Below are 25,136 nucleotides of genomic sequence, written 5' to 3' on the forward strand. Positions count from 1 at the left end.
CCCGCTCGGGGAAACACACCCCGGGTGCCAGGAGCCCGCGGCGCCCGCCCACCTGCTGTGGCAGCCGCCCCGGGAGCGTCGGCCCGCTAGCGCCCGGGCGGCGGCGGTGGTGGCGGGGGTGGGGGCTGGGGGCAGGGGGAGGGGGCGGCGGGGAGCCCGGTGGGGGGGCGGGGCGGGCGGCGCCACGTCACGCCTATTGTAGCGGTCCCGGTATATAAGGTCCCGCCGGCGCGCCGCGCTCCCCACCTCGCCTGCGCCCGCCCGGAGCCCGCCGATCCCCGCGCACCCGGCATCCCACGAGACGCGCCGCGCACCGACGGAGCGGACATGTGCAGAGCAATGGTGGCCAGGCTTGGACTGGGGCTGCTGCTGCTGGCACTGCTCCTACCCACGCAGGTGAGGCCCCGGCGCCCGGCGGGGCTGGGGAGCTGCGCCCCGGGTGGGTGGGTGGAGCAGCCCCTCCGGGGCCCAGCCTGCGCCCCAACCTCGGGCCATCGACTAGAAAAGGATCTTTCCTAACTGACCCAGGGGGAAGCAAAACGGGGTCCCTCCTTTGCATTCCCTCGTGCAGGTTGCCCCCGCCCTTCCCGTGGTCCCGGGAACAATGCACCGGTTGAGAGGACCCTGCCCCACCCCAGGGAGCACACCGCCTCCCACCCACGCTCACCCCCAGGTGCCACCCAGGAATAGAGGGTGTGCTCCCCTCTTGCTCCCTTCCCGGGGAGCCCCGGCTCTTGGCGAGGTCCTCACCCCCCACCCCCCACCCCCCGAGCGCCGTTTCCCTCCAGGAGTGTCTTCGCGCTCCCTGCGCGCCACACAAAGAGAGGGGACGGTCCCTTTTGGGGGAGCGCGGCTCCTGCCCCTCCTCCACCGCCGGAGGGGGCTTGGGGATCCGGAGGAAGCCCCTGCCCTCTTGCCCTATCTCCCACCCCCTCCCTCCACCCAGCGCCGAAGCCTGGGCAGGGACCCTGTGCTGACGCCGCGCTCTCTACGGTGCGACCTTATCCGTTCGTCCCTTGTCACCTTAGGAGCCCGGCGCTAGCCTGGACCGGCTCGCTCCGGGGAGGTGGCTTGACGGGACAAAGCCCCCCCCCCCCCCCCCCGCTAGGCTTTGTCTGGGTCCCCGTCGTCAACCCCTTCTCAGAACCCCAGCGCGGGAGCCTGGAGAGTCGCCGCGCTGTCCCGGGGGTGAATGCGTGGGTGCCCCCGGTGGGAGCTAGAGGGTTTTTTTTTCCGGGGGGTGGGGGCAGTTGGGCGTGGCGGACCCGGGGGTAGGGTGGGGTTGGGTGGAGTGGAGAGGTGACTTTGCACAGCTCGGTTTTCCGAGCTGTGTCTCCCGGGGTTTCTGCCCCGAAAAGTTGGGTGCGCTGGGTCCGTGGGTGTCGCCAGACACCTAGCCTCCGGGCTGGTCTGGGAGCGCAGCCTGAGCGTGCGGAGCGCTCTGGGACCCGGGAACCGGACCCTTTTGTTGTCCTGCTGCCGGGCCGCTGCGCTCCCCTTTCTTGGTGCCCGGTGGGGGAGGGGCGCGGCCGCCGGGAACCAACTCGCTCACCCCACCCCCTCTCCCACCCGACTTTATCCCCCACATTTAAGTAAACCTAGATTGGAAGGGAAAATTTTTGTTTAGTGTCAGTTTGATAGATGAACCTTCGTGGGTGGTGGTGTGGTGAACTCTTAGATTTTCAGGTGGATGCACTAGGATTTTTTTTGTTGCTTTTTTTTTTTTTTAAGTTACCTGCTACACTAAAGCTCGCTCTCTCTCTTTCTCTCTCTTTTTAACAAACAAAGAACAGGTTACCTTCTTCAGGCACCCCACACCGGGCTTCCCAAACAGGGCACACAGTTTTCCATAATTTGTCATATTAACGCTTTCCTGTTAGTGGCAGGGTTGGTTCTTCACAGGGCAAGCTGAATCTTGCACACCGTAGGTGCCCCATGAGTCTGTTTTTGATACGATTTGTACATTTCTTCGGTCAATATTTGTTTATGGGTTCCCAACAAAGGGCCCCGGTGCTTATGTAGGAGGGTTTTATCTTTGGATTAATAGGCAGCCAAATGTACATGTGGCTCCCAGACTCTTGGTGCCACCTCCTCCCTCTCGCCTGTAATCAGAAGCCCATGTAAACCCTCCCTCGCAGGGAGAGCTGAAAGCTGGGACCTGCCTTTGTTCCCCGACAAAGGCGAGATTATCACGTGCTCCACTGGACTGTGCATTTCATGGCTCAAAAAAAAAAAAAAAAAAAAATCAGTGGTGAATGATGCCACTCAGATGCTGGGACACCGAGGGGACCTTGGTTCTTGGCCATAGCTCTGAACTGAGTGACCAGGCAGGCAGCCTGCTGCTGGCGAAACTTAACACCAAACCTTCTCCCTGTCTTTTGTGAAGTCCTGACTTTAGGGTGGTTTAAGTCATTCTGTCTTAAAGCAAGAGTTTGTAATTTTTTGCAATTTAAAACAAATACTGCCATTTTTGAGAAGGGAGCAGATTTTTTTCAGTATTTCAGGGGAGCAGATGAGATACCCGGATGAATGCCCCCTTCAGGTAAAGGAGAAATTACCCACATAAAATACCTCAAGTCCCCTTTAAAGACTAAGGGAAAATTACAAAGACTGTATGGTAATGTGAAAGTTACTAGCCCATCTGGGATAGTGATGCAATCAATTATAGAGCCATATGTTTTATAATAGTGAAAAGTCCAAAGATTTCACACAACATTAAGATGTTTCCCTAAGAAAATAGAGAAAACATTGCAATGCCAGGGAGTACGTATAATCTCAAAAACTTCTTAAATCATTGGCTCTTTCTCTGCACAGAATTTAAAATGATCATACTCTTGAGTTAAAATGAATATACTTACCGAAGAACTGTTTTGTTCTTGTTGCTACTTGTGTTCTTTTTTAAAAAAGTTTTTAATAAAATGTATTTGAAAGGCAAGAAGATAGAGGTTTTCTGTCTACTGGTGTACTTCCTAAAGGCCCACAACAGTCAGGGCCAGCTGGGACAAAAGTAGGAGCTGGGAACTCAATCCAAGTCTTCCACGTGGGTGGCAAGGATCAAGCTGCTTGAGCCAGCACCCCTGCTTCCCAGGATGCCTTGAGAGTGAGGCTGGGATGGAGAGGGGAGCCCAGACTCTAATCAGACACTCTGACATGGAAGGCAGTTGTCCCAAGCAGTGGCCTCATTGCTGCTCCAAATGCCCTCTCCCCAGTTGCATTCTTTAGGGATTTTTAAGTCATTTGTTTTGGAACTAATGAGAATGACCTTGGTGGAACTGGGCAGGGATTCAGAACTCAATGATGTGTGTAAGGGAACAATGGGAAAAGAGCAATCTAACAACATATCATCTACCTTGATTATATGTTAGAATGTACTTGGTGGTAGCTGTGGCGTGTGGCAATTTATCAGTCTAACTTTTTTATGTTTTAGATTTATTCAAATCAAACAACTGTGGTAACAATGTCAAGTAACTCCTCCCCGAATGTTTCTTCGACTGCTCCAAGTCCAACCAATGCCACCAGTAGGGCAGATGGCAATGTCCTACAGTCGTCAGCAGCCAGTCTCCTCATGGTCTCACTCTCTCTTCTACATCTCTACTGTTAAAAGAGACTCAGACCAAGAAACATCAGCATTTTCCCTTCTTCTAAACCCAATCCAGATGGCGACTAGAAGTCCAGCGTGGCCAGGAAAAACCAGATCTTCATCAAATCTACTGATTCCATGCCATGTTTTGTTGACACAGAAAATGTTGCGAATCCCAAATTTCATTGGCTTGAAGAACACAGGAAGAGTTTGACCAGGTGACGAATGCCAATATTAAATCTGCTGGAGTTTTATGTTCAAGATGAAGAGAGACAACCTCCAAAATTAAAGACATCATTTTCTTGAATGTGGCTGAAGAAATTCATGAACACTTAAAACTCTACCTTGAAAATCCAAATAGATTTTTGTCTTACCTAGAGATAAAGGGTGGGATGTGGAATGGAGATTCACTTTTCATTTGGTTTATCAAATGTATAAGGCCATAAACCAGTTAGGTGATACAAAAAGCGCCCATGATTCTATTTATATGTACATTAGAAGGAATTCCAGGTGTTCTTGTAGCTCCTCAGTGTGTTGTTTCAGCAGTACTAATTGAATGCTGATCCTCTCTAAAGTTTCACATGGTTAAGTTATCACTGTTCTCTTAAGGACTGAACTCTTTCTTGGAGGCTTTGGATTTGACATTGCATTTGACCTTTTGTGTAGTACTTGACTTGTACCAGGGCAATGATGGATTGGAATCTACCCCCAAATCCAAGCATGAGTAAATCTTGCTTATCCTCATAAAGTCAAACGGTAGGCATTTTCCACCCCGTATTTTCTTTCAACAAGAGTGTCAGGATCATTTAAACCGATTCCAAAGAGTAGAATTGCACTGACCTCAACTAATTTCAAAATGCTGCTGCTTTATTTCTGCCTCTGTTGAGTACTTTTTGCAGTTTCCAAAAGGGTCTGTTCTAAAGGTGAAGTGAGATATGTTGAAATAAAAAAATAGGCAAGAATGCAAAGAAGCCAAAACTGTAAATCAAGTATTTGGGAAGTGAAGACTGAAAGCTAACTTGCATTAAATTCACAAAAACTTTTATACTTTTTATGTAAATACTTTTTTTAGAAAAAAAGAATCCAACAACGATGGATCAGAATAGCCACATTTGGAACACTTTCTGTTACCAGTCAATATTTTTAGATAGTTAGATAGTTTTAAGCCTAACGTTGGCTTCAGTCTGCAGTAAATCTTTCACAACTCCCTTGATGCACAGAGACCTTTTAAAAGAAAAAAGACACTCCCTGAAATCTTTTGTTCGCATGGTCACACACTGATGCTTAGCTGTTCCACTATCTAATTATGGCCACAGGAGTCTTTAACCAAGGTCTTTTGTTTTTTTCTTAACCATCCCTAGAGACCTACATGGGAACAACCAGGTTGGACAGATCTGAAGCTACTGTGTGTGTGAATGAACACTCCCTTTTGCTTCATACCTAAATGCTGTACATCTATTTTGGATTGTATATGTGTTTGTGTATTTATGCTTTGATTCATAGTAACTTCTCATGTTATGGAATTGATTTGCATTGAACACAAACTGTAAATAAAAAAGAAATAAATGGCTGAAAGAGAAATCCTTGAATATTAATTTTTTCTAGTACAAGAGAGAAATCGTGTGTGCTCATGGTTAATTGAAACCATTTGGGATGTACCTCAATAGTTGCCTGTTAACAGCGTTATTACAGTTCATCTATTTCCATACTCCCAACCAGCATCAAGTTGTGACTGGAGAATTCTATCTAAAAGTTAACATCTTTTTTTTAAAGATTATTTATTTATTTATTTGAGAGATAGAGTTACAGATAGAGGGAGAGACAGAGAGAAAGGTCTTCCATCCGCTGGTTCACTCCCAAAATGGCCGCAACGGCCGGATCTGTGCCGATCCAAAGCCAGGAGCCAGGAGCTTCTTCCAGGTCTCCCACATGAGTGCAGGGGCCCAAGGACTTGGGCCATCCTCTACTGCTTTCCCAGGCCATAGCAGAGAGCTGGATAGGAAGTGGAGCAGCCGGGACTAGAACCAGCGACCATATGGGATGCTGGCGCCACAGACAGAGGATTAACCTGTGCCACAGTGCCGGCCCCAGAAGTTAACATCTTTAAGCCTTTACAGGGGCACCCTTAGATTCAGGAACTACTTGTTATATACCAGGATACTGAAGATTGAATGCTGAACTTGCTGGACAAAATATATGTTTTAAAGATTTATTATCTGAGAGGCAGAGTTACACAGGGAGGGATCGTCCATCCGCTGGTTCACTCCCCAAATGGCCGCAATGGCTGGAGCTGGGCCAATCTGAAGCCAGGAGCCAAGAGCTTCTTCCAGGTCTCCCACAGGGGTGTAGGGGCCAAAACACCATCCTCCACTGCTTTCCCAGGTCACCAGCAGGGAACTGGATCAGAAGTGGAGCATCTGGGATTCAATCCCATGTGGGATGCTGGCACCACAGGCAGAAACTTAGTCTACTATGCCACAATGCCGGCCCCTGGACAAAATTTTCATTTGAGAAAGACATCTGTATAATGACAAGGGGGCAGTATACTGTCAAATGCTGTCAGGTAGGGCTGTGAACACCTTAGATGTTTATACTGAGCTCTGGATGACGACATTGGTGGGAAGATCTGGGGGGAATTCCTGGTGGGTGGAACAGCATGTGTTTAATCTCTGAGCCTGCACCACTCCTTCCATATCTGCATGGAGGCCTTCAAGAACACTTTGATTTCCTGGACATTAACTCCTATTTGTTTCTTTTGCACCCAGTGAATTCCTTTGCCCCATCAAGTGCGTGCCTGGATTTGCGATTCTGACATCTTAGTTTAGGAAAGGAGGCTGGAACTCCAGGGAGTCAGTGGGTGGTGCAGCCACAGGTGGGGTGTCTTCAAGGGACCTCTGTTCTGTGCTTTCTGTTGCAGTCAGGCCTGCTCAGATGAAGGGTCTCTAATTATGTGCCTGTAAGCACCTCGGGGAGCGGGGAGGGGGTCATGGTTCTCCAGCCTGGCAGAGTGAGCCAAGCCTTTGCTTGCATTCATTTGTAGTGTTGCTTTAATCACAGGACACGGTGATACTAACAGGTGCCTAAGGGATCTGTATTTCAGACATACTCTTCCTTATCCTGCACTGTGTAGTAGCAACTCAGTGTCCGTCCCTCCACAAGCACTGGAGCTCCCTTCTTTGCCTTTTGAGGAAGTGGCTTGAGCCTAGAGTGGGCTGGATCGCTGGCTCAACCCGATACTTCAGCGAGCTCATTTGCTTTGTCTCCTGGTGGAAGCCTTTCTCCCTTTGGAATGAAGACTTCTAGACTGGTTGAGCATAGTGGCTCACGGACAGGGAATAGAACTTTGCTAGTGAACCCCTAGAGGCAATAGTGAGTGGTGCTCCTCCATTTTCGCCTCTGCATTGCTAGATCCGTGCCACTTGCCCAGGGGAAATGGCACCATGTTTAGAGCAAGTATGACCTGGAGAACACTGCTTCAGCCCTGCAAGGTATTGTCCTAGGCTGGTGCTGCAACATGAGTTTATTTATTTATTTTTTTTTAAGATTTTTATTTATTTGACAGGTAGAGTTACAGACAGTGAGAGAGAGAGAGAGAGAGAGAGACAGAGAGAAAGGTCTTCCATTTGCTGGTTCACTCCCCAAATGGCCACAACGGCTGGAGCTACAGGAGCCAGGAGCCAGGTGCTCTCTCCTGGTCTCCCATGCAGGTGCAGGGACCAAAGCACTTGGGCCATCCTCCACTGCACTCCTGGGCCAGAGCAGAGAGCTGGACTGGAAGAGGGGCAACCGGGTCTAGAACCCGGTGCCCATATGGGATTCCAGTGCCACAGGCGGAGGATTAACCTAGTGCGCCACAGCGCCAGCCCCGCAACATGAGTTTTCAAAGGGTGATTCCTCTGTTATGCAGTCAGGACAGTGGAGAACATGACAAGATCACTGAGTCCCATGACCATGCCATTGGCTGTGAGGTGAATTCCTTGGTCAGAAGCAGTGTGGGTTGCCTTGATGGGGGATAAAACGCTAAGAGCCCATGATGACACTTTTGGCAGAGGCTTAGTGTGCAGGGAAGGCAAATTCATATCTAGAATAAGAATATTCCAGTGAGAACAGAGCACCGTCTCTTTCCCAATGGGAAGGTCAGTGTAATTAACCTTCCCCTGAGTAGCTGGCTGGTCACCCTGAGGGATGGTGTCATTTAGGGCACTCAATGCTGGTCTCTGCAGCAGCTGATTTGGTGCTATTTGGTTGTGGTCAGGTGGGCTATGGTGAAAATAAGTCTCTGTCCTGGGCCTCTGCCGCCATGGCCACTTTGTTCATGAGAAGTGACAGAGATGATGGCTGGAGAAAGAAGCTAGCTGGTAGCCACAGAATGGGTCACCCTATGCATTGATTATTTTTTAATGATTTATTTATTTATTTAAAAGAGTTACAAAGAGAGAGAAGGAGAGGCAGAGAGAAAGGTCTTCCATCTGCTGGTTCACACCCTAATTGGCTGAAACGGCTGGAGCTGTGCCAATCCGAAGCCGGGAGCCAGGAACTTCTTCCGGGTCTCCCACGTGGGTGCAGGAGCCCAAGGACTTGGGCCATCTTCTGGATCGGAAGTGGAGCAGCCGGGTCTCGAACCGGTGCCCATATGGGATGCCACTGCTTCAGGCCAGGGTGTTAACCTGCTGCGCCACTGCGCTGGCCCCTCCATTGATTATTAAAACCCATCTCTGCTGAGTCACCCTTTGGTGAGCATTCACATGGGACACAAGTATCTCACATTTTTGGCCCATTTCCCTCCATGCTCTCCCCTGGATGACTTGTCACCACTTTTCCAATCATGTTTCTTCCAACTCCATCCAGACAAACCACTGGCCACAACCCAGTAGTCGGGATAGACTACTGAGCGTTTCTCCTTCCAAGCAAAATGCACTGTGAGGAGTGCGGCTTGAAATTCTGCCCACTAAGAGCATTGCCCCACATCACTGTCCTTGAGGGACAGTGTCCTGGAGGGATTTCAGAGCTGTATGGGCCCATGTTTTAAAATGTTTTGGAAACTGGTGTTGTGGCATGGCTGGTTAAGCTACTACCCTTATAGGAGTGCCAGCTGGAGTCCTGGCTGCTCTGTTTCTCATCCAGCTCCCTGCTAATGCTCCTGGAAAGGAAGAAGGTGGTCCAACTGTGTGGGTCCTTGCCGTCCATGAGGGAGACCCAGATGGAGTTCCTGGCTCCTTGCTTCCAGGTTGTTGTGGGCATTTGGGGAGTGAACCAGAGGATGGAAGATACGTGTGTATGTGTGTGTGTGTGTGTTGCTCTGCCTTTCAAATAGATAAGTCTTTTAAAAAGCAATGTTTTAGTTGGGGTTATAGTCATTTAAACGTACTTATTTGTTTATTTTATTTAACATAGAGATCAAATGAGTCAGGGAAAGATCTTTCATCTTTTAGTTCACTCCCCAAATGCCCACAACAACCAAGGCTAGCCTAGGCCAAAGCCAAGAGCCTGGGAATCTATCCAGGTCTCCCATGTGGGTGTCAGGGTCCCAAGTACTTGAGCCTTCACCTGCTGCCTCCCAGGGTGCACATTGGCGGGAAGCTAGAATCAGAAGGAGAGCTGGGACTTGAGCCCGTGCACTCTGAACTGGGCACTTAACTGGTACCAAATGCTTGCCTCAGCCCAGAAACTGCCAGCATATTTTGCAGAACTTTTTTGTTTAAAAAATTCATCTATGATGTTATTTTTAAATATTTATTTATTTGAAAGGCAGAGTGACAGAGACAGGAAGAGAGAGAGAGAGAGAAAGAGAGAGAGAGAGAGAGGAGAGAGAACTTCCATCGGTTGGTTCATTCCCCAGATAGCCAAAACCAGGAGCCTGGGACTCTATCTTGGTCTCCCACATGGGTGGCAGGAACCTAAGCACTTGGGTCATTATCCACTGCTTTCCCAGGTTCATTGGCAAGGAGCTGGAGCAGAAGCAGAGCAGCCAGAACTTGAACCTGCACTCCAGTGTAGAATACTAGCATCACAAGTGGTGGCTTAACTGGCTGCATCACAGCACTGGCTTCTGTGCAGAATCTTACAAACCTAACCCGAGTTTCCTCTTTCTCAACTCATCACAGGGAGCTCTTTATGAGGCCGTTGGTGCAGGGTGGGAGAAAGGAGGCAGCGTGGCTGGGTTAGGGGTCATGGGCATTTGTACCACATCTTTATGTAACTTACTTGTGTCTGTAGGGCCTCCTCAAACCCAGTCTCAAGTTCCTGGAAAAATGGAACTGAAAAATAAATGTACTATGATGCAAACATGTTTGAAATCTATGCATAATTTTTTTCATAATATGCATTGTCCATGAACTTTTAAAAAAGATTCATTTATTTGAAAGGCAGAGTTGAGAGAGAGAGAGAGAGAGAGAGAGAGAGAGAGGTCCTCTGTTTGCTGGTTCACTTCTCAAAATGGTGCAACAGCTGGGGCTGGGCCAGGCTGAAGTCAAGAGCCAGGAGCTTCTTTCAAGTCTCCCACATGGGTGCAGGGGCCCAAGCACTTGAGTTGCCATCTGCTGCTTTCCCAGGTGCATTAGAAAGGAGCTTATCAAAAGTGGAACATCTGGGACTCAAACTGGTGCCCACATGGGATGCCAGCACTGCAGACGGTGGCTTAACCGGCTACGCCACAGTGCCAGCCCCTTCCATGAACTTCTGAAGTATCCTGTAGAGCACCTTGATTTGGTACAAGAGCACTACTGTGCATACCAGGCTTTATGATCTGGTGGTTTGGAACACACCTGGTTCGTAACGGACAGTTCCACATGGCAGGTCACGCGGTACTCATGGCTAAGGACCCAGTCTCTCCTAAAGCACAGCAATGGGTCTACAACTAGTGCTCAAAAAACCTTGCTGTCTGCAGAGGATAGGAGGGCTTTGCTTTGAAATTCTAAAGTTGACCATCATAGCAACCCTTCAATTAATATCAATTAATAGGGACACAGTAAAAATTTGGGGTGCATCTTTTTTTCTTGAAAGTAGGAGAGAAAGAGAGTGAGCAAGAGAGAGAGAGAGAATTGCAGGGTCCCATCTTTTGGCTGGTTCTCTCCCAAAGCTGCAACACCTAAGGCTGGACCAGGCTAAAGTTTGGAGCTAAGCACTCAACCCAGGTCTCCACATGGGTGGCAGGGGCCCAACTACTTGAGCCATTATCACCGCTTCCCAAGGTCTGCATTAGCAGGGAGCTGGGGTCGGGAGGCAGAGCTGAGTATTACACCTGGGTACTCTGACGTGGGCAGGGGAAGGCCTCTTAACCACGAACCCTTGGATACATTTTTAAAAAAGATTTATTTATTTATTTGAAAGTCAAAGTTACAGAGAGGCAGAAAGAGAGACAGAGACAGAGACAGAGAGAGAGAGAATCTTCCATTCACTGGTTCACTCCCCAAATGGCTGCAATGGCCAGAGCTGGGCCAATCCGAAGCCAGGAGCTTCTTTCGAGTCTCCCGTGTTTTGTTTTGTTTTTTTTTTAAAGATTTATATACTTATTTATTATTTGAAAGGCAGAGTTACAGAGAGGCAGAGAGAGGGAGAGAGAGAGAGAGAAGAAAGTCTTCCATCTGCTAGTTCACTCTCCAAATGTCCGCAACAGTTGGAAGCCAGGAGCTTTTTCTGGGTTTCCCACATGGGTGCAGGGACCTAGGGACTTGGGCCATCTTCTAGGCCATAGCAAAGGGTGGATCAGAAATGGAGCAGCTGGGATTCAAACTGGTGCCCATATGGGTTGCCAACACTGCAGGCAGCGACTTTACCCCCAGCAATGTCTATTTATTTATTTATTTAATTTATTTGACAGATAGAGTTAGAGAGAGAGAGAGAGAGAGAGAGAGAAAGGTCTTCCTCCCATTGGTTCACTCCCCAAAATGGTCACTACGGTCGGAGCTACGCCAATCCGAAGCCAGGAGCCAGGTGCTTCTTCCTGGTCTCCCATGCAGGTGCAGGGGCCCAAGCACTTGGGCCATCCTCCACTGCCGTCCCAGGCCACAGCAGAGAGCTGGACTGGAAGAGGAGCAACTGGGGCTAGAACTCGGCGACCATATGGGATGCCGGCTCCACACGCGGAGGATTAACCAAGCGAGCCACGGTGCCGGCCCCTGGCTATGTCTTTAAAAAGTAATGATCAATGGTAGGTGTTGTGGTAAAGTGGGTTAGGCCACTGCTTGGGACACTGCATCCCGTATCAAAGTGCTGGTTTGAGTCTCAGCTGCTCTGTTTCTTTTCCAGCTTCCTGCTAATGCATCCTGGGAGTCAGCAGAAGATGGCCCAGTGGGTCTAGTGCCGTGGTGCAGCAGGTTAGTCCTCCGCTTGAGGTGCTGGCATCCCATATGGGCACCTGTTCGAGTCTTTGCTGCTCCTCTTCCAGTCCAGCTCTCTGCTGTGGCCTGGGAAAACAGTAGAAGATGGCTCAAGTGCTTGGGCCCCTGCACCTGCATGGGAGACCAGGAAGAAGCACCTGGCTCCTGGCTTCAGATTGGTGCCCCTCCAGCCGTTGCAGCCATTTGGGGAGTGAACCAATGAAAGGAAAACCTTTTTCTCTGTCTCTCTCTCTCACTGTCTATAACTCTACCTCTCAAATAAATAAATAAAATCTTAAAAAAAAAAAAACAAAGGTGGCCCAAGTACTTGGGCCAGTGCCATCCATGTGGGAGACCCAGATGGAGTTCTTGGCTCCCAGCTTCGACCTGGCCCAGCTCTGGCTGTTGTGGACATTTGCAGGGAGGGAACTGCCTTGCTAGTAGATTAAAAAAAATCACTTTAGAAAATGTCCTTTTTTAAAAAAAATAATGCTCAATGCTCATGGAAAATGAAATGACTTACTTCTCTAACTCCCTTTGAAAATGATTTTAACCTAATCAGAACTGTTTGTATTTTTTAGTGTGCACACTTAAATACTGGACATATAATTTATGACAAAATGGAGCAATGAGTAGCAATTATATGAGTGTCTCTTCTGCTAAGCTCAGCCTCATAGGTAAGCATGAACAGCAAACAAGAAGCTAGCCGAAGCACAATGCCGTGAAGTCAAGGTGAGGAAAATCTATTTAGAATGAAACATGTTTTAGCCACACACGCCCAATACCAACACTGCCTTTAAAATAGAAGTCAAATATTTAGGTAGCTGAAAACTATGTGTTTGTCATGTCTCATAGATCTCATTTGGGGTTGGCTTGGTTATTTTTGGATTCTTTACTCAGTATAAAGAGTCTTTTTTTTTTTTTCTAATTTTGGTAGGATGGCACTTTTTAAAACAACAAAATCATCATCTTGGTTTGCTTTTTAGTTTCTCTTCAAATTGCATCTAAATTCCAAAGTCAATGCACTTCTATGCAAATTTAGGAAGTTTCTCTATTTATGATTTTGCAAAAAATAAAAATAAAAAAAATCCGAATCCAAAGAATCTGAAACGGTTTAGCTGTCTTGCCTCTTAGCAGTTGGCAGATAGGAAGGTTTGTGGAAACGGAACACATCCAAAGCAGAACTCATTACCTCCCCTTCACAGATCCATTCATTCTCTACTGAGAGCACCGACCTGCCAGGCTGCGCTCATTATAAACCTGGGAGCTGCCTTCCTCTTCTCTCCCTTCTCCAATCAGCCAGGAGCCCTGTCATTCCTCTAAGGCAGAAGTGTCTGTCCCCCTGCTTCCTCCGCTGCCACTGTCTTGCTCTGCCTATCTCATCACCCTGTGGTTATTCTCACTCTTATCTTCTAAGAGGCGGTGGCTCCCAGTTTAAAACTTGGGCTGGCTGCTTTCTGTCTGCTGGAGATACAATAGCAACTTCTGTCTGTGACACATGAGACCTTTCACAATCTGGCCCCAATCCACCTTTTCAACCCAAATCCACCCGTGCTGGATTACTCAATCATCCTTCGAATCAAACAACACGTCTACTTATCCACATGGTGCAGCAGTGGAAGGTGTGGATGCCAGGGCTAAAGAATTTTAGGTGATTACATTAATTCTCTGCAGCCAGCCCAGGAGTCTTGTCTATCAAATGGGCTTCATAGTCACGGTACCTATCTCAAAAGGTTCTTGGAAGAATTGAAATAATATGCAAAATTTCAGAAGAGAATCTGGCCTGTTGCAGGTCATTGTGGAACATTGGCCAGCGGGTTTTTTTTTTTTTTCCATGTACGGAAGTTGTGTTGATTATCTGTGAGGTCCTTGAAGGTAGGAACTCTGTCCTATTTACTTCTGGGTTCCTGGTGTCTGACTCAGAGCGGATGCTCAGGTAATGTTGAGTAAGGGAAAATATGCAATAGTACTAGCTTAGTACCAGAGTAGTGGTGCTGAGGCAGGGAGGGTCGATGTTGGGTGCTGTATTAGGTAATGGGGCGGGGGGAGTCAGAAGGGATGATAGGGGCTATTTCTCCTATCCAAGTACTAACCAGGCCCGACCCTGCTTAGCTTCCGTGTTCTGGGTGGTATGGCCGAAGATGGTAGGAACTATTTCTAAGCAGCTGGCCTCTCAGGGCAGCTTGGTTCTCCTTAGCTAAGCAGCCTCCTTGTCTAACTATAGCAGTGGTTCTCAACTGTGACTGCATATTAGAACCACCTGGGGAGCTTTTAAAAACTGGTGATGGCTGCCATTTGTACTGACCTAGGAGATTCGGATTTCATTGGTGTGGTAGGGCTCAGCCATCAGTAGTTCTGCAAAGCTCTCCGGGTGATTCTAAATTGCAGCCAAATTGAAAGGCACAGGTGTGGGAGTGGGTGACTCTGCTCTCCCAGACCCAGTGGCTGGCTGGGGCTGGCTGACTCAGATATGGTCTAGACCTCGGGCTTCAAGTCCTTGTGCCCAACAGAGGGACTCACATCAGGACTCTGCTTGGAGATTAGTAAGGTCATTTGCCTCCCTCCAGTCCCAACCCCAAAAGGTTGGTGAAGTGCTTCTGCTGTATGTTCACAGGAGTCTCCTTTAAGGCATCTGGAGCCATGGAGGGCGCCCTCCCCTCTGAGCCATTGGCAGGCTATACGTCCTTAAGCTGGTGAGTACACCTTTAAGTTGTGCAGATAGCACATTCAGCTTCAATGGGAGACATGGCTTTATGCTAGCGCCATCTGTGTCCAGTGCCCGAGACACCACCAGGAGCAGATTCTGACCTCAGCCCTGGGTCTACCAACTTGTGGCCAAAGCATCCAAAAGCATCTTGGGGTTTCTAGAGGATTGCACTTTCCAGTCTGAAAATATGAAGCTTCCACCCAACTTAAAAAAGAAAAAAAAACTCCGGAATACTCCAAATGGTGTTTTCTTTCTGTGAGCTTCTATGAGCTTACTCTCTCAGCCATGAACAATTGGGCTCAGTGCTCCAAGCTGAGCTTGCAAAAATGCATGCAAATTCATTGTTATTAGTCTAGGAGATATCCCAGACTTTCATCATATTCATTGATTGTGTCACTTGATTGTCATTTTTGTACCCTACTATATTTTATGGGACTTAGAAAAGGTTTCTTTGAATGATAGATTAGCATAGTTGACTGTCTAATTAGGGGTGGCTGTCCTTCTGAAATGAGCTTGCAACAGCTTTGAACTGTTTGGCGGGCTTATGAAAGACAAGCAGTGACACAAGGCTTGTTGAGACATGAGTGTGAATACAATCAGGAAACCGGGCTTCCCCGTGAAGCCTCATTATGACCTGTCTAATGCTGTTTTCTGTTGCTATGACACAGTAGCCAAGCCCAAGCAATTTATAAAGGAAAGAAGTTTATGCAGCTGGAAGTCCAAGATTGGGGGCAGCTTCTAGCGAGGACCCTGTGCTGTACCCTAGCCTGGTGGAACAGCAGAAGGGAAGGGAGTGTGAGAAGGAGAGCCAAAGGGGCTGCCTTTGACTTGTAACAAGCCACTCACACAGTAATGAACCTACTCCCTAGAGAAGGGCATTCGTCCCTCTTAGCGACCCCATCACCAGAAGGCCCCACCTCCCAACACTGCCACAATGGCTTGAATTGGATTGTTGCTCAAACAATGGTCATATCACCATGTCTATCAGACTGGATTCAGTTTTGTATTCATTTTCAGTTTTTTAAAAAATTTATTTGAGCAACAGAGACAGAGCTCTCATACCCACTGGTTTACTCCACAAATACTTGCAATGGCTGGGGTTCTGCAGGAGCCATAGCCAGGGATGCAATCTAGGTCTCCTACATGGGTGGCAGGAACCAATTACTTAAGCCATTGCCACTGCTTCCCTGGGTCAGCCCTGGATCGAAATCCAAACAGTGGACTGGAGGAAAGTGTCCTTTCTGATCTCCATGCAGAGTCCTGGTGTGAGTACCTTTGTGGGGAACAAGGATTTGGAGACAGTCAGAGGCAGGGGGCTGGCGCTATGGCGTAGTGGGTTAAGCTGCCTCCTGGAATGCCGGCGTGCCATATGGGTGCTGGTTCATGCCCAGGCTGCTCCTCTTCCAGTCCAGCTCCCTGTTAATGTGCTCAGAAAAGCAGTGGAAGGTGGTCCAAGTCCCTGGGCCCCTGCACTCACATGGGAGACACAGAAGAAGCTCTTGGCTCTTGGTTTCAGCCTGGCCCAGCCCTGGCCATTGCTGCCATCTGGGAAGTGAGCCAGCAGATGGAAGATCTCTCTCTTTCTCTATCTCTCTGTAACTCTGACTTTCAAATAAATAATAAAATACATTTTAAAAACAGTCACTGCAGAAGTCAAGAACGAGAGGCAGGAATTGAACTCAGGCATTCCCATGTGGCATACAAGTAACTTAACTGCTACGTTAATTGCTTGCTTGCTATATTTACTTATTACTTGCTTACTTGCTTATTTTTTCTATGTCTCATTTCTCCTCCCCTTCTAAAGAAAGGACTTTGAGTCAACTTATAGAAATATGTATTATATGACAGATTATCTATAAATGGGAACTTTGAGATAAATAAGGATAGAAAAAAAAGCCTAAGAATCTATGGATAGACATCGAAGATATTTATCATTAGGTCTTATTTATTTATTTATTTATTTATTTTGACAGGCAGAGTGGACAGTGAGAGAGAGAGACAGAGAGAAAGGTCTTCCTTTGCCGTTGGTTCACCCTCCAATGGCTGCCGCGGCCGGCGCGCTGCGGCCGGCGCACCGCGCTGATCCGATGCCAGGAGCCAGGAGCCAGGTGCTTTTTCCTGGTCTCCCATGGGGTGCAGGGCCCAAGCACCTGGGCCATCTTCCACTGCACTCCCTGGCCACAGCAGAGAGCTGGCCTGGAAGGGGGCAACCGGGACAGAATCCGGCACCCCAACCGGGACTAGAACCCGGTGTGCCGGCGCCGCTAGGCGGAGGATTAGCCTAGTGAGCCGCGGCGCCGGCCTATTTATTTATTTATTGACAGGCAGAGTGGGCAGTGAGAGAGAGAGACAGAGAGAAAGGTCCTCCCCTTGCCGTTGCTTCACCCTCCAATGGCTGCTGCGGCTGACGCACCGCGCTGATCCGAAGCCAGGAGCCAGGTGCTTCCCCTGGTCTCCCATGCGGGTGCAGGGCCCAAGGACTTGGGCCATCCTCCACTGCACTCCCGGGCCACAGCAGAGAGCTGGCCTGGAAGAGGAGCAACCAGGACAGAATCTGGCGCCCCGACCAGGACTAGAACCTGGTGTGCCGGTGCTGCGGGCGGAGGATTAGCCTAGTGAGCTGCGGCGCCGGCCTCTTTTTTAAAATTTATTTAATTAATTTTATTTGCAAAGAAGAGAGAGGAAAAAATATCAGAGACAGACATGCAGACAGAAAGAGATCTTCCATCCACCAGTACACTTCACAAATGCCCCTCAGAGTTAGGGCTGGGCCAGGGTAAAGCCAGGAGCCCAGAACTCAATCTGCATCTCTCACAGAGGTGTCAGGGACCTAACTACTTGAGCCCCGATGTATTACCTCCCAGAACACGCATTAGCAGGAAGCTGGAGTCAGAGTGAAACCAGGACTCAAACCCAGGCACGGGACATGGGCATCTCAAGTACCAAAAGCCCACTCCTGTTTCTTGCAATTTTCATCAAGACAGGTGACACAGCCAACAATAATTTAGCAGAATTAATTTTACCAGGGACCAGTGTTGTGGCATAGTAGGTTGAGCCTCTGCCTATGGCACCAGCATCCCATATGGGTGCCAGGTCAAGTCCCGGCTGCTCCACTTCCAGTCCTGTTCCCTGCTGATGGCCTCAGAAAGCAGTGGAAGATGGCCCAAGTGTTTGGGACCCTGCACCCCTGTGGTAGACCCAGAAGAAACTTCTGGCTTCTGACTTCAGATCAGCCCAGCTCCAGTCATTGTGGCCATTGGGGAGTGAACCAGCAGATGGAAGACCTCTCTCTCTGTCTCTACCTCTCTCTGTAATTCTGCCTATCAAATAAATAAATAAATAAATATTTAAAAAAGAATTATGCCAACAAACAAATTAGTGCTAATCAAACATGCAGCTCTAAAATTGAATATTTATAGGAAAAACACTAAATATTTAGAGAAATAGGTGGACAACATCCTTCATGAAAACTATTATTTTTCTTAAAAAATGTTTTATTTATTTATTTGAAGGTAGAGAGAGGAAGAGACACAGAGAAAAAGATCATCCCTCCACTGGTTTACTCCCCAAATGGCTGCAATAGCCAGGGCTGGGTCAGGCTGAAGCCAGATGTTAGGAATTCCATCGGGGCCTCCCCCATAGGTGGCAGGGGCCCAAGAATTTGGGCCTTCTTCTGCTACTTTCCCAGGCAAATTAGGAGGGAACTAGTTTGGAAGCAGAGCAGCTGGGATTCCAGCTGGCACCCCAACATGGGATGCCAGTGTTGCAAGCTGCGGCTTAACCTGCTGCTGTGTGCCACAATGTCAGCCCCTGAAACTTTTTTTTTTTCAGCTGCTACTTTAGATAAGGTTTGAGCAGCAAATGACAATGGCAGACACCACACACCAGCCACCGCTCTGAAGGCATTTCTGAATCTTCACTCCTGGGATACTTGTGACATTTTTATACCGTTAGGGCCGTGAGAGTCATGATTACCTCTCTACAGATGACAAAACTGAAACAGAGAAACATTAGATAGCTTGTTTGGGGTCAAACAGTGATGAAGCCAAGTTGTGTAGCTTCTTGCTCTTACATGGCCTTTATGAGAATTCGGGGTCCTCTCTGGCAGACTCATGGAGTATGTCCCTTCCATTGGCTGTTAAGAACAAGTGCACAAGCTTTGACAGTTAACCAATGCAAAGTAAAGCAGATGTGCTGTCACAATAATATAGGAACCCACTCAGAGCACACCCATCAAGGCACGCTGGGTCCCTTATGCTTCCCTCATACCCGCAATGGGCAGCTCACCAGGGTGCTCCTCAGTTGGCCTCCTGCTCACACTTCTCCCGGTCAGCATCGGCCTCCCCAGGAACCTGGTCCAAGACAAAATGCCACGTGCGTTTTCATACGATTTTGAATAGTTGGAAGAGAACTGGAATGTGTGCCATGAAAGAAGGCTGGGGCGCTAGAGGGGGAGAGAAGTGAAGATGAGGATGGAGAGTTGGGCAAGAGCCAGACCACAGACGACTTGGCGAGCTGTTGTCGTCACATCAGAGGCCTGGCAGGGAGCAGGTGGCACAGCCAATTGGGTAATCCAAGGACAATTTAATGGAGATCCTAGTTACAGAGGAGTGGCCAGGGTGTAGGAAAGGCAGCAAGGGGTGAGCATCCTCCTGGGCTCACAGCAGCAGGGAGCTGTTAACTATCAGACTTAAAGGAGCAAGTGGAAGTAGAGTTACAGGAATGCCCGGGGCCAACATGTGTGCAGAGACCCCAAAGGCTGCTGTGGCCTCCATAGAGGGATGCAGCCAGCCTGAGGGGACCCGGCAGAGAGGGAGTCAGGTGGAGAAGCGCCTCAGCTGTAGTCTCCTTCTACCTTCCGCATCTCCTACGGGTGCCTCCCCGTTGCCAGACCCTTCTGAAAGCTGTTGGGAGTGGGAGCCCTTGAGCCGTCCCCGTGGTTGGGCCAGGACACGGAGGACAGTGCAGCCAACTGAAGCGTGGATGAAGATCCGCAGCACAGGGGTGTCCCGATGCAGCCCCAGTCCGGAGGGGGACCGAATTTCATCCCCATCTCCTGAACTCTTGTGTTGAAAGTCTAACCTTAGAACCTCGCATGACGACTTGGATATAGAGCCTTTAAAAAAATACTTCAGATAAAGCAAGGTCATTCATTACAAAGCGAGGCTCTAACGCAAGGTGTCTGACGTCCTTATCAGAAGAGGTTAGGACTCAGCCAGGCACATAGCAAACAGGACATGGCGACACAGCGAGGAGGCATTTGCACGCCAAGGAGCAAGGCCCCAAAGAAATCAACTTTATCTTGCCTTTTCGGTCTCTAGAACCATGGGAAAGTGCATTTCTGCTGTTTAAGCCCTGCTCCGTGGTGTTTAGTCAGGGCGGCCCCGCTACAATATCCTACCTGAGCCTTGGTCTGTAGGATGTCTGTGGTGGTGCTGAGTGGAGGTTGCAGTTGAGGACAGATTTCTGATGAGCCTCAAGTAACCTGTATTGAGTAGCCATGGCCTTGTGTAGCCTGTAGCTGGCTCAGGCCCACAGTTGGGCTGGGAGTGTCACAACCCAGCTAATGGTGTTCCTGGCAACCTGATGGACACAAAAGCATGGTCTGTACGTTCCCAAAGTCACCAGGTCCATATATATATAAGCTATGCACCTGAGGAGTTGGCTTTCAATTTATCAGAGAGTTTTAGCTTAATTAACTTGAAAGCCTGATTGCTTTTACTGTAATTTGGTAGTATCCAGAAAGATTTTTAGAAAAAATTCTGCCATCAATTTGTACCCTGACTTCTCAAAGCAGCTTCTGTAACCAACAACCCAACAAAAATTCAAATTCTTAAGGATTTTAAATTGGATCCTTAAATGATTAGGTTTGTGTTGAGGGGTTTTCAGTAAGAAGATTTGCTGTCTCCAGTAGAGAGGAAAGCAACAACACCCAGAAAAATAATTCCAAATTTATTTACTTTCTTTTTTTTTTTTTTAAAGATCTATTTATTTATTTGAGAGGCCGAGTTACAGACAGAGGGAGAGATACACAGAGAGAGAAAGAGATCTTCCATCTGCTGGTTCACTCCCCAGATGCCTGCAATGGCATGGTTGGGCCTATCTGAAGCCAGGAGCCAGGAGCTTCAACTGTCTCCCACGTTGATACAGGAGCTCAAGCACTCGGGCCATCTTCCATTGCCTTCCCAGATCATTTGCTGGGAGCTGGATCAGAAGTGGAACAGCTGCGACATGAACAGGTGCTCATAGGGATGCCAGCACTGCAGGAGGAGGCTTAACCTACTACACTACAGCACCAGCCCCTATTTACTTTCTATTTTTTTTTTTACAGGCAGAGTTAGCAAGAGAGAGAGAGAGAGAGAGAGAGAGAGAGGTCTTCCTTTTCCATTGGTTCACCCCCCAAATGGCCACTATGGCTGGCGCTGCGCTGGTCCAAAGCCAGGAGCCAGATTCTTCCTCCTGGTCTCCCATGCAGGTGCAGGGCCCAAGCACTTGGGCCATCCTCCGCTGCACTCCTGGGCCACAGCAGAGAGCTGGACTGGAAGAGGAGCAACTGGGACAGAATCCAGCGCCCCAACTGGGACTAGAACCCGGGGTGCTGGCGCCGCAGGCGGAGGATTAGCCAAATGAGCTGCAGCGCCGGCCTAAAATTTTTTTTTAACTTATATAGTTTTGTTTGTTTGAGAGAGAGAGGGAGGGAGAGAGAGAGAGAGAGAGAGATATCAATCTCTTATCCACTGCTTCATTCTCCAAATGCCTACAACAGCTGGGGCTGGGCCAGGCCAAAGCCAGGATCCAGGAACTCCATCTGGGTCTCCCACATGTGTGGCAGACACTCGTGTCCCTAAGCAATCACCTGCTGCCTCAGAAGTTCATTGGCAGGAAACAGGGTTGGAAGCAGAAGGGAGACTCAAACCCAGGCTCCCCGGTAAGGGATGTGATTGTCCCAAGCGGCAACATAACAGCTACATCATATGCCCATCCCTCAAAGTTTCAGTACTAGATTGTGTGTGTGTGTGTGTGTGTGTGTGTGTGGTAGGGAGAATGTGAAGGCAGGAAGGTCCATGGCTGCACTTCTTATCTGAGCTTTAATGCTCGGGACAAATAATTGTTAGCATTTCGTCAAATTTGCTTCAGATAAATAGATTTTTAAAACTCTCATGCGCCATTGACATGCATTGAGTTCCTGTCACTGGCCCTATTCTCTTCCCATGCTCTTAAAAGCAATTATTATAAAGAATTTTGTTTGCACCCGATCTATGTAAAGTCAGCATGTAGAATCATTTATTTTTTTTGACCTTCTTCGAATATTGTATTATGTAATTACCCTGCTATTTATAGCTCTAATTTCCTGTTGGTGGACTTTTAGATATTTCCAATTATGTGCCAACAAAGCGTGCTGCAATGAACTTCCCAGTGAAGGTCTCATTGTGCATCTGTTCTCCAGGGTTTGTATCTGGACATGGAGTTGCTGGGTCGTGGGGTTGTGTTCGTTTTCAGCTGTTCTAGTTGGCAAGAACCGATTCCGTTAGTGACCTGATGTACTTACATGGCCTTGTCTGAGCCTCCAGATTGCTGCTGGATGAGTGTCTGAGATTTATCCACAAGGACTGGCATTTATGAGACTCACTATGCCATTTCAATTCTAAAGCCATGCTCGGGCTGGTGCTGTGGCTGTAGGTTAAACCTCTGCCTTTGGTGCTGACATTCCATATGGGTGCTGATTCAAGTCCCAGCTGCTCTTCTTCTGATCCAGCTCTCTGCTAAGGCCTGGGAGAGCAGTGGAAGATGGGGCCCTGTATTCACATAGGAGACCTGGAAGAAGCACCTGGCTCCTGGCTCCTTGGTTTCAGATCAGTGCAGCTCCAGCCGTAGCAGCCATTTGGGGAATGAACCAGCAAATGGAAGACCTCTCTCTCTCTGTCTCTCCCTCCCTGTATCTGTAACTGCCTCTCAAATTAAAAAAAAAAAAAAAAAAAAAAAACCTGAAAAAAATTAAGAAAATAAAACCATGCTCTTGTACAGTGACTAAGGGCATAATTTGGAGTCACCTGCAACAGGCAGTGATGTGGTGATGTAGCACTTGGGCACAGAATTTGGAAAACATTTAAAAACCTCAGCAATGGAAGTGTTTCATGTCCCCTTTAACTTATTCAAGGAGTCTCAGCCCAAATGTCAAGACTGAACAGCAGCAATTTTTGCTTCTTTGGCATGGAAAGGCCGAAGCTAGCCTAGGTGAATCACAGAAACAAATGGTGTGCACGTCCCTGGGAAGAGGGACTTTATAGTTGAACAGAAGCACCAGTGGCCAGAGAGCAGTTGGTCCTAACTGTTTTTAGTACCAAGAGTTTTCCTGTTCTTTTGGCAGTGCCGTTGAACAACTTCTCTGCGTTTGCTTGTAAATGGGGACCTTTATCAAAGTCAGCTAGTTCCTTGGGTCGAATTACATAAGGTTCACAATGGGACTTTTGTGCCCATAGACCTGAGTACATATTTAAACAGATATAAAGGGAAGTGTTTACCTGCTTTCACATGGCTTAGTGTTTGGATTCTTCTGACAAGACTTTGGCATCATTTCTCTCCTATTCCACTTATACTCTACACTAAGCAGCTGCTCTGGAGACAGTTTTAAAATCAAGTACTGTCACTCCGTCCAAGGCTGGGTAAGATTCGGTTTGATAGATGCAGCAAGCCTTTCTTGAAACATCGTGGAAGGTAATCCAAAGTCTTCAGCCCGTATTTCTGCATGTGTTCTTATTTTAAAAGACAAGGAGCAGGATTTCTTTTCGATTGCAGTTCCTATTTAGAGTGGAAATATTTTTGCTGTTTTGTTCTAGCCCTGGGAAGGAAACCAGATCGCCTCTGGTCGAGAGTTCTTGGCCAGCCAAGTGAGTCTTCACAGGTTTTAGGTCCCTGGCACCCATGATTGCACTGCTAGATTCTTTATGAACAGCTTCTGGGAGTGAAAAGGAGCTGCTGTGAAAATGCAGAGCAAAATTCCACTGTGGAAAATTACACTCCGAAGAAGTGACTTGTAATCCAAGCTATGATGTCACCAGCTGAGTCCCGTAATTGCATTTGTGGCTGACCTTATGTAAAGATCCTCTTGTGTGAGTTTAAATCCTTCACTCCCAACCACCCCCAACACTTTCCTACTGAGAAACAATGATCAAAAAAGAGATTGAGGATCTGAAACTATAAAAGCAAACATGGAGAATGACATCTAGGAAATTTTGCTATGTGGTCTCCTGTGTTTCACTCTTGTTTGACTCACCATAAAGCAATGACAAAGAGAAATCTTGAAGTCGAATAGACCAACGAATTCTTTTTCCCTACAGAAGGTCTTTTTATTGTGATGTAGAGCATATGTAGCATGAAGTTTCCCACCTTTGCCGTTTGCAAGTGTACAGTTTTCTGGCATCAGCCCCATTTACATTGATCCACAACCATCACCGTCACCCGTCTCCAGAACTTTCTCTACCCGTCAAACACTAGCTCTCTTGGGGCAGGTGGTTAGCATAGTGACTGAGACGCCTATGTCCAACACAGGTCTGAGCCCCAGCTATGGGCTTCCAGTTCCAGCTTCCTGTTAAAGCAGACCTGGGGTGGCAGCAGTGATGGCTCCAATAGTTGAGTTCCTGTCACTCCTATGGAAGTCCTGGATTGCATTCCTAGTTCCTGGCTTTGGGTCTGGCCATTGCAGGTGGTTGGGTAGTTAATCCATGTTTAGGAGCCGTCTCTGTTTTTCTCTCTACCTCTCAAGTAAATAAGTAAAAAACAAACAAAAACCAAACATAAAACTGGAGCTCTCAGGCTCAATATCATTTTGTAAAAAAAAAAAAAAAAAAAAATCAACTTTCTACTCCAATTCCTAACCCCTAGCAAACATCTACTCTCTGACTTTTAGTACTCTAATACTGCATTTAAGTGTGATCATACAGTAGTTTTTTTTATGATTTATTTATTTATTTGAAAGATAGAGTTAGAGAGAGAGAGAGGAAAAAAGAGAGAGAGGAAGAGAGAGAGAGAGGAAGAGAGAGAGAGAGGAAGAGAGAGAGAGGAAGAGAGAGAGAGAGAGGAGGAGAGAGAAAGAGAGGAAGAGAGAGAGAGGAGGAGGAGAGAGAGATATTCCATCCACAGCTTTACTCCTCAAAAGGCCTCAATGGCTGGAGCTGGGCGGATCCGAAGCCAGGGGCCAGGAGCTTCTTCTGGGTCTCCCACGTGGGTGGCAGGGGCCTAAGCACTTGGGCCATCTTCTGCTGTTTTCCCAGGTACATTAGCAAGCAGCTGGACCAGAAACAGAGAAACTAGGACTTGAACCAGCATTCTGATATGAGATGCCAGTGTTGCAGATTAGCTTTCTTTTTTATGACTGGATATGAATATATAAATATATTTATGTATGTAAATATATATAGCCATGCATCCATTGTTGGATACTTGGGCTGCTTTTGCCTTCTGGCTCTTCTGAATAAAGCCGTTATGAATATGTGCATGTAAACACCTGACTGAGTCCCCGCCTTCAGTTCTT

The 25,136-nt window shown here is 47.9% G+C and overlaps 1 protein-coding gene across 1 annotated transcript; it reads left to right on the forward strand.

The window, feature by feature from the left end:
- The first annotated feature begins 244 nt into the window (after positions 1 to 244).
- CD24 (CD24 molecule) lies at positions 245 to 5,161 on the forward strand. The gene is made up of 2 exons (XM_089332770.1): positions 245 to 396; positions 3,428 to 5,161. Exons 1-2 carry the CDS (start codon positions 328 to 330, stop codon positions 3,599 to 3,601), a joined length of 243 nt encoding a protein of 80 aa, XP_089188896.1. The 5' UTR covers positions 245 to 327; the 3' UTR covers positions 3,602 to 5,161.
- The last annotated feature ends 19,975 nt before the right edge of the window (positions 5,162 to 25,136 follow it).

The sequence above is a fragment of the Oryctolagus cuniculus genome, chromosome 5 (assembly GCF_051225735.1).
Source record: "Oryctolagus cuniculus isolate XC-2025 breed Fujian yellow rabbit chromosome 5, ASM5122573v1, whole genome shotgun sequence".
Lineage (NCBI taxonomy): Eukaryota > Metazoa > Chordata > Mammalia > Lagomorpha > Leporidae > Oryctolagus > Oryctolagus cuniculus.